The sequence below is a fragment of the Eulemur rufifrons genome, chromosome 2, assembly GCF_041146395.1.
Source record: "Eulemur rufifrons isolate Redbay chromosome 2, OSU_ERuf_1, whole genome shotgun sequence".
NCBI lineage: Eukaryota > Metazoa > Chordata > Mammalia > Primates > Lemuridae > Eulemur > Eulemur rufifrons.
The window spans coordinates 117,289,083-117,297,603 of record NC_090984.1 but is presented as its reverse complement, the minus strand read 5'-3'; the positions used below and the strand labels follow the sequence as shown (position 1 = coordinate 117,297,603).

General features: G+C 52.8%; 1 protein-coding gene across 1 annotated transcript; it reads left to right on the top strand.

Annotated features, from left to right (window-relative positions):
• The first annotated feature begins 907 nt into the window (after positions 1-907).
• On the top strand, positions 908-2,814 carry GSC (goosecoid homeobox). The gene is made up of 3 exons (XM_069465270.1): positions 908-1,362; positions 1,778-2,037; positions 2,388-2,814. The coding sequence occupies exons 1-3, from the start codon at positions 1,008-1,010 to the stop codon at positions 2,541-2,543; spliced, it is 771 nt and encodes a 256-aa protein (XP_069321371.1). The 5' UTR covers positions 908-1,007; the 3' UTR covers positions 2,544-2,814.
• The last annotated feature ends 5,707 nt before the right edge of the window (positions 2,815-8,521 follow it).

Genomic DNA, 8,521 nt, shown 5'->3' with positions numbered 1-8,521 from the left:
ATGAATTTGGTCTTCGCTGTGTAAGAACCTACGGAAGGCCATGGTAGTTTTCAGACCCAAAGTGGCTGCAAAAAAAGTTTGTTTCTTTTTTTCCTTTTAGGAAACACAATGCATCTCTTCTTTCGTCGTTTTTGCCTTTACAAATTTTGGCTTTTGCAAAAACAAAAGGTTTTGGGTGGGGATTAATCAGGTCCATTTGGGAGAGAATCTCAAGACAAAAAAAAAAGAGGTGAAATGAGGCAGTGAGTACGTGCGGGAGTGAAGGAGACGCGGAGTTTTCAATCCTGCTTGCGAGAGGACGCAGCCCCTCACAATTTCTAAAACAAAACAAATTCTGAAAGGGGAAAAAAGTAGCCCCAAAGTGAAATTGGCCACAATGAATTTGAGCTACAGGCAGAGGAAATCGCACCCAATAATAGGACCCAATCTGAGAAAAAGGGTGGGGGTGGAGAGGTCGGGCGCACGGAGTTGTTAACGGCTGCGGCACAATGGAATTAATGGGATTAACCAGGGCAATTAGGCCGCCCGCCCAGCTCGCCCGGCCCTCGGCGGGGCGGCCGAATGGAAAAGATTAGGTTAATTTCATTAATTCGCAATCCACAATCTCTTTTCAGGTCCCGTAACCCCCTCCCCTTGGTACCTCTCCCCCTCCGCCCCACCCCTCCCCCACCCTCAGGAAAAGAAAGGGCCAAATCTGGTTCTGTTTGTCATCTGCATATTACCAGGAACTAAATCCAGGATGACGTCGACTCAGTATAAAACCAACAAGAGGTTCAGCTGGCCCGAGCTGCGTCCTACCCGCGGGTAGAGTGCCGCAAACGCAGCGGCGCGGGGCGGGCGGGAGGAGGGCGCGCGGACGCAGGGGGCGGGGAGGGGCGCGGGGCCGCTCTCGCCGGCGCTCTCTTTCGGTTTGGTCGGCCGCGGGAGGAGAGTGGACCCCCCCGACTTTGAGGCTCTTTTCCTCGTTTCGTCCCCGCCGCCCCCAGGTCCCGGCGCGGGGCTCGGGGATGCCCGCCAACATGTTCAGCATCGACAACATCCTGGCCGCCCGGCCGCGCTGCAAGGACTCTGTGCTGCCGGTGGCGCCCAGCGCGGCGGCACCCGTAGTCTTCCCGGCACTGCATGGGGACTCGCTCTACGGCGCCGGCGGCGGCGCCTCCTCGGACTATGCCGCCTTCTACCCGCGCCCCGTGGCCCCGGGCGGCGCGGGCCTCCCGGCCGCGGTCGGCGGCTCCCGCCTCGGGTACAACAACTACTTCTACGGGCAGCTGCACGTGCAGGCGGCGCCCGTGGGCCCGGCCTGCTGCGGGGCCGTGCCGCCGCTGGGCGCCCAGCAGTGCTCCTGCGTCGCGACACCCCCAGGTAGGGTCGCGCTCTCTCCGGCCTTGGCCGCCCGCCGTGGTTCTTAGTGCCTGGGACGTTGGCGGGCGGTGGCGCTTGCTTTATTCACCTTGCACAAACTTTTCAACTTTGGCAAGTGCCTCCCCCTTTTGCCGATCGGACGCAGGAGTTTGCACACTTCTTGCTGTAAACTTGTCGCATTAGTGAAAACTGTAGTTCAGTGCCTGCACGGGCAGACGAGGTCTTTTAGACTTCTCTAACTGGCTTTGGGGGTGCGGGTGGACGCTCTAACGCTCCCTCCTTTTCCCTACACCCCTGATTCCCGCGCACCCCTCTTGCAGACGATTTTTAAGCGGGAGAGGGTCGCGGGCTGGCGGGCGGGCGTGTGTGCGGTGGCGAGGAAAGGCAGCTGACTGTGAGCCTCCCCCTGTCGCAGGCTACGAGGGCCCCGGCTCGGTGCTGGTGTCCCCGGTGCCGCACCAGATGCTGCCGTACATGAACGTGGGCACGCTGTCCCGCACCGAGCTGCAGCTCCTCAACCAGCTGCACTGCCGGCGGAAGCGGCGGCACCGCACCATCTTCACGGATGAGCAGCTCGAAGCCCTTGAGAACCTTTTCCAGGAGACCAAGTACCCGGACGTGGGCACGCGCGAGCAGCTGGCCCGGAAAGTGCACCTCCGCGAGGAGAAAGTGGAGGTAGGCGCGGGGCCCTGCCGGGGTATCCAGTGGTCCTTCCCGGAGAAATAGGGCCCCAGCCGGGTTTGCCAGCCCTGCTTGGGTCTCCCTGCACTTCACAAACATCCCGATGGCAGCCCCATAGGCTGCTGGAGGGCGCTTTAGGCCCAGGAAGTTGAATGGAAATGCGGAAGCGGGAGCGAGTGGCTCCCCTCCTTTTGTTGGCGCGCGCGCGGGGTCTCGGTTCCGGGGTCCGGTTCCAATTCCACGAGGCGGTCCCACCGCCACCACGCAGAGCTCCTCCTGTGCCCGGCACTGGGGGAGGCGCGCCTCTGATCCTAACTGTTGTTCGGTCCTCCCTTGCGCAACAGGTCTGGTTTAAGAACCGCCGCGCCAAATGGAGGCGGCAGAAGCGGTCCTCTTCGGAGGAGTCGGAGAACGCCGAGAAGTGGAACAAGACGTCGTCCAAGGCCTCGCCGGAGAAGAGGGAAGAGGAAGGTAAAAGCGATTTGGACTCGGACAGCTGACGGCTGCGGGCCGGCTGTGGCGTTTGCCTAACTCGAAGGACTTCACAGACAGACGATGCTACTTTGTTGCACACGCGCTGCCTTGCGGGAGGGGTCGAGAAAGAGACGGAGGAACTGTAAATAGTGTACAGGGCCCGGAGGGTAGGCGCCTGGGGTCGGGGCGGGGGCTCCAGTCCTGCAGCCCGAGGCCGCCTGCGCGTCGCCTGCTCCGTAGTATTTATAGCTAAGTTAACAGTTAACGGTGACAATACAATAAAGTGATGGCGATGTAGACGGGCCACATTCTGTATTTCCTACCCCATCACAGCTACCATCCGTCTGAGGCTCAGAAAAGAGATCTATTTAGTTTGTAAGGTCGGAGGAAAAATTTGTCCCATACAAAAAAACCGAAACTCGGTGTGAATCAGTCACAGGACAGGTACCCTGGTTTAAAAGTAAATTTCGCCTCTAGAAAAGGGGCGGGGAAGTTCGTTGCCCATGACAGGGGCAGCGCTGGGTTCTGATTCCCCTCTCCTCTTGGGAGAAAGAACACTCCTTCTTTAGCCTGTGACTTCTCCCAACCCCGCTCCAGGCCATTCACCGGACACTGCGCTTCAGAAACCCTCAGACGGAAGGCGGGGAGTCCACGGTGGAATTAGGGAGCGGGACGTGCCGGCTCCGCTAACACTTCTGAATCTTCAGTGGCTGTCCCCACTGCCTACCTCCACCCGGGAGCTGCTTCCTCCCGGGGCAAACGTTGCCGCCCCACAGCCCTAGGGCACCTCACCTGCCTGGTGGCTCGCAGATGTGTGCCCCAGAGCTGGCCAAGGACGCAGGCCCTGGGCCTGTTGCCCTTCTTCACTGGCATCTGGGGTGGCCAGGGCGGCTCCTGATGCACTTCCTAGGCCAGCCTTGTCTAAGAGCGCTAGGCCGGCAGGGTCACTTCAAGGTGGCAGTGGTGACCCTTCCAGCTTCTTCCTCAGACTCCCTCCCTTTAGCACCAGCTGGGGTGGAGGAGGCAGCTCCCAAGAGCATGCCCTGTTCGAAGGTCGAGTCAGCAGCTTAGAAGAGTTGGAGACGCCTGCTGGTGCCACATAAGCGCGTGGGCTGGGACGAAGACATCTGTGTGGTTCCCCAGGCTGTTGTGGGCTCAGGGGGAGATGGAGTGGAGGCCAAGGGCCAGCAAGAATGGCTTTTACTATATTAAAAACTTTGTTCAATTTTGCTTTAAGTCCATTTTAAGGTTGGGGAAGCTAAGGCTCAGAACTTTCTGGCTTAGCGGACGTGCCCACTGCTGGGGAGCTTGTTCTTCCTCAGGTATTCCATGCCCGGTCCCTGCAGGGGAAGGCTGTGCATCCTTGCTACGAACACAGTACAGGAAAAGTAACCGCTTTTTATGAGAAGCCGTGTCTTTTCACAATTTTAATGTTTGCAAGGTAAAAGTGGCTGCTGGATTGGGTAGAATGATACTTATGAAATATGGAGTGCCCAGTACTGCCTTTTTTTTTTTTTCTCCAAGGCAGAGTTTCGCTCTTTTGCCTGGGCTAGAGTGCCATGGCATCAGCCTCGCTGACAGCAACCTCAAACTCTTGGGCTCAAGCAATCCTCCTGCCTCAGCCTCTTGAGTAGCTAGGACTACAGGCATGTACCGCCATACCTGGCTAATTTTTTCTATTTTTAGTAGACACAGGTCTTGCTCTTGCTCAGGCTGGTCTCGAACTCGTGACCTCAAGTGATCCTCCTGCCTCAGGCCTTCCAGAGTGCTAGGATTACAGGCGTGAGCTACCATGCCCAGACAGCGCTGCCTTTTTAAATAAGGGGTATCCCTAGACAAAAGATAGGCAGCTCAAGGGGCAAGATTGCTGTCGGTTCATATCCAGACTCCATTACTTTGTGACCTCAGGCAAGTTACTTAACCTGACCCTTTCCTTCTCTAACTAAAATGGGCATGGGTGTTGTAATAGTATGTTTCCCTAAGGCCCTTAAAGGTACTTAAGGTAGAATGGTGCCTGGCATAAGAGAATACTTCGACATGGCTACTTATTTTTTTAAATGTTATGATTTATATTGTGTCGGACTCAATACTTCAAGATTTATATACATTATCTCATTTTACCTTTCCAGAACTCTGAGAGGGGGAGTGTTTTCACCACTTCACAAATGGGAAATTAAGGTTCTGAAAGGTTAAATACTTTAACAACATGCAGCTTATAAGAAATAAAGAAGGGACATCGTCTTTGCCCAAGTGAGTCTTGTACTCTAATTGGGAGTGTTTCTACTAGTAACATTTCTTGTGAGAAATATTCAAAAAAGTTATTACTTTAATTGACATGAATGTTGCAAGGCAAATATTCTACCTTCTTAGACATAAAACTTATACCTGTCCTGCACCCCCGTTGCTTAATAGCTGATGTTCTTGGATGGTGTCCTCTGTGCCATTGGAGAGGGATGAGTCTGCAGGGACATCTGGAACATTCTAACATAGGACGGAGTGGGCAGTATCATTCCACCATGAAAAGTTTGACCTCTGTGGGGCTGTTTATAAATTCCTATGTGTCTCTTTGCATGTGACTTGCTCTCAGACCCCTGTGAGAAGGAATCTTTCATTTTTAAAATAATCTGCACTTGTCTGGAAAGAAGTCTATGGCGAGCGATAGGGACAGGGGGATTGAGGGAGGGGTAGATCTTCATCCCCCACGAGCACCTGGTGAAAAGCCATGGTGAGTGCAGGGAAGGGTGGATAAGAGCTGGAGAGCTGCTCCTGGCATGGCCCAGGGTAGGGCAAGGTGGCGGGAGAAGGCTCCTTCACTGTCCACATCTCCACGCTGGAGTACCATGGCAAAGTGCTTCAGGATTGGCCCCCCTCGCAGGAAATAAACATAATAAACATCTGGAGTGAAGACAGAACTGCCAGGATGGTCTGTCTAATTATAGTTCCCCCACCTTCCTCTGCATTCCTCAGGCAGCTGTGGGGCTCAGACCTCTGTCTTAGCCTGGCTGTGGTGTCAGGGAAGGCCAGGTGGTCACTGTGCAAAGGCATGTGGGCTTCGAGAGCTCTCTCTGGCTGGGCTGCAGGCCTTGTCATTTCTTCCAGTAGGAATTTGGATCATGGTGTTAGAAAGTAATGTGTGCACATGTTCAAGTAGGGAAGGTGTAAGCCAGGTGAGTTCACCTGAGTGTTTCTCCTTTCGTTTCTTTGCGAGTGGGGGACAGATGGGCCAGGAGGTGGGGTGTCAGGGAACTCTTTTTCTGAACTGAATGAAGTTTAAAGGGACTCAAGTAAAATAGTTCAGGCACCAAGACTCCCATGCAAAGATCCCTTCCTGTGCTGGCCTTCTGTGACCTCAAGGTCTATACATCAGGTCCCTAAAATTCACTGCACACCTTTTAAATGCAGAGTGCAAAGGAGTGCAGATGCAAACCTGTGGTCTGGGGAGGACAGGGCAACGTGGTGGGAAGTAAACGAGAAGTGAAGTAGACGGCTGGGTGGCTGGCCTTTTACTCCACTGGGCCAAGCTTCTATCTGGGTGGGGCCACGTACTCACCCAGTGAGCTGGGACAGGTTCCTTCCTTACCTGCAAACTGAGCTTGGGTAGGGGATTAGAGAGAACACAAGGAAAGAACCCAGCAGAGTGTCTGACACATTTATTGTCAGACAATAAATATCGAAATACACCTTCAAACTGCCTGGATAATGCCCTGCATGCTAGATTGGAACTAGGAATTAAGGAATGCACTTTGTTTTTAACCGTTGTTGGTTTAGGAGCTTATGCGAGCTTATGCGTGACCACAGGACACAAACTCTAATGCAATTAAATGTGACACAAGCTCTAATGCAATTAAATGTGATTGCCGTGGATTTAAGAGAAGAAAGCATCTGATAAGGCAAAATAGCTTGCATTCTCCTTGAGAGGTTCAGGACAAGGAGATGAAGAAGGAGAAAATTTGGAGTGGATTTGTATTCGATTGCCAAGTTTTGTGAAATGACCTTGAAGTTTTTCAAAAGTAAAATGAAAACAAAACCCAAGCAGCTGGTGCAGAGTGCCTTGAAAGTTCTGGAAGAAATGGATCTGTCTGGGTCTTTTAGCTATTAGGACCTCTTAACTTGTTGAGAGGACACAGGACATCCCTGAGGCCTGTCCCTAGACCTGCATGACAACACGGAAGACCTCTGCTTGTCATGGCTTTGTTTTAAATCTGGGGAAAATAAAAAGCATTGTCTTTGTAGTCCAAACGACCCACAGAACAAACAGGATTAATGATGGCATGTGTCTGTAATTTTTGGATTCTAGCAGCCTTCGTTTGTTCTCAAGTGTCCAGCCCTGGGAAGCGTCAGTGAGGAAGGATGTTAAGAATTCCTCTCCCAACCCCTCCCTCTGCCTTACGAGTTCGTTCCATTTATACCTTCTGTTTTCCTAATTTTGAGACCTCCCGAGCCTGTTGACCAAATCAAGCGGCCGGTTCAGTTGAGTGAGCTGCATCTTGCCGGGTGTGTGGACACCCGCTCTTCACCGAAGCTGCCTTATAGTCGCTGTAATGAGTGAGATGGTTTTTGCTGTGAGGGGCAGAGTTTAGAAGTGTCCGTACTGTCTCCTCATGGATTTCCTGATCGGATCACACCGAGCCCAGGAAACGCTTCCATCCCGTTGCGTGATCAGCTGGGCCGACCCCAGACAAGGCCACCGCAGCTTTAGGAGACACATTCTCCTCTCAAGCAAGGGTGAACTCCTTCTCCAACAGGAACATTCTTTTGCCCGGCTACTTTCTCACTCCTAACTCTCAGAACACATGGTAACTTGTTTAAAAAAAAAATTTTTTTTTTTTTTTTTTTGCAGGGAAATGGGTCAGAAATATCTTAAAAATATGAAATTTTCACAGAAAAGACCTGTGTTGTCCAGCACCCTGCAGTGAGAGGCATGGCTGTGGCCTTAGGTGTAGTGTCCCAAACAGGCCACACACAGCACGATGGCAGTGGTCCCATGCGGCCGCATAGCCTCCTGGGGAAGTGATATACTGACAGGCCATTCTTCTCCAGAGGGGAGCTGGCCGGCTTGGGGGGTGGGGGGCGTGTGGTTTCAGAGGCCCACGCTGCCTGGTGGAGGGCTCAGAGCAGACGGCCTAGGGCCCAGCGCGGGTCTGAATCACACCGGGCAGTGTTTGACAAGGCTAATGGTGACAGTGCCCACTTTCATCGTGTCCCAAACAAATTATTGACATCTCCCAGCAAGGTCAAGAGTTGCTTCTTTCCAGACAGGGTATAGCCAGTCCTCCTTTGAAAATCCTCACAGTGCTAACTCTGAGTCCAGCAAAGGAAACTGCCCTCCTCTAAGAAACAGGGAGGCCCAATGGCGCTTGGCACGTCCCCCTCTGCCACGAAGTCTCAGTGCTCTGTGCAGTTGGATTCCTAGCTGTTGTTTCATCTGAAGATGTTCCGACCACTGAGAGGGCCAGATGGCTGGGGTGTTCGGGGCTGCGCGTGTTCAGCGTGGTTTTGCATTTGAGGAATAAATATTTAAATCTGAAGCCAAGTGAATCACTTTTACTGAAGTGGGTGTTGGTTCCCCCTCCCCCCGTCCCAAATGTAACCCCAGCTTGCACGATCCCTGTCACACTCAGAACCTTCGAGGAGGTTGTCCCCTCTCCACTGCTGCAGGGCTCCAGGAGGATGGTGGAGCTGCATCTATTTTAGGGTTGTTTTTGTTTCCAGTCTGCTTTTGCCACAAGAGGACTCTGGACGTGGACATGAACGGGCTGAAACAAAACGGAGACCCCACTCCCTTTGTCCTCGACCGATGAGGTCCCCTTGTATCCCTTTTGGTTTTTGCCTTTGTGGCAACTGGACGCAGACACACATGTGAGCGGATGAAAACTTAACCCTTTTTTTGATTGCATGTAAAGCTCTGAAAAGATCATAGGTCTTTACGGTTTATTTTCATCTTTATAGAAGATGTTAATGTGTAGTTGTTTTTTTTTTTTTTAAAAGATGGGAAATATTTTCT

Bases quoted from the DNA above. Each gene is read 5' to 3' on its own strand.
- GSC (XM_069465270.1), top strand. From the start codon at position 1,008: ATGCCCGCCAACATGTTCAGCATCGACAACATCCTGGCCGCCCGGCCG. The intron at 1,363-1,777 runs GTAGGGTCGCGC...CCCCTGTCGCAG, and splicing joins CTGCGTCGCGACACCCCCAG to GCTACGAGGGCCCCGGCTCG. The intron at 2,038-2,387 runs GTAGGCGCGGGG...CTTGCGCAACAG, and splicing joins TCCGCGAGGAGAAAGTGGAG to GTCTGGTTTAAGAACCGCCG.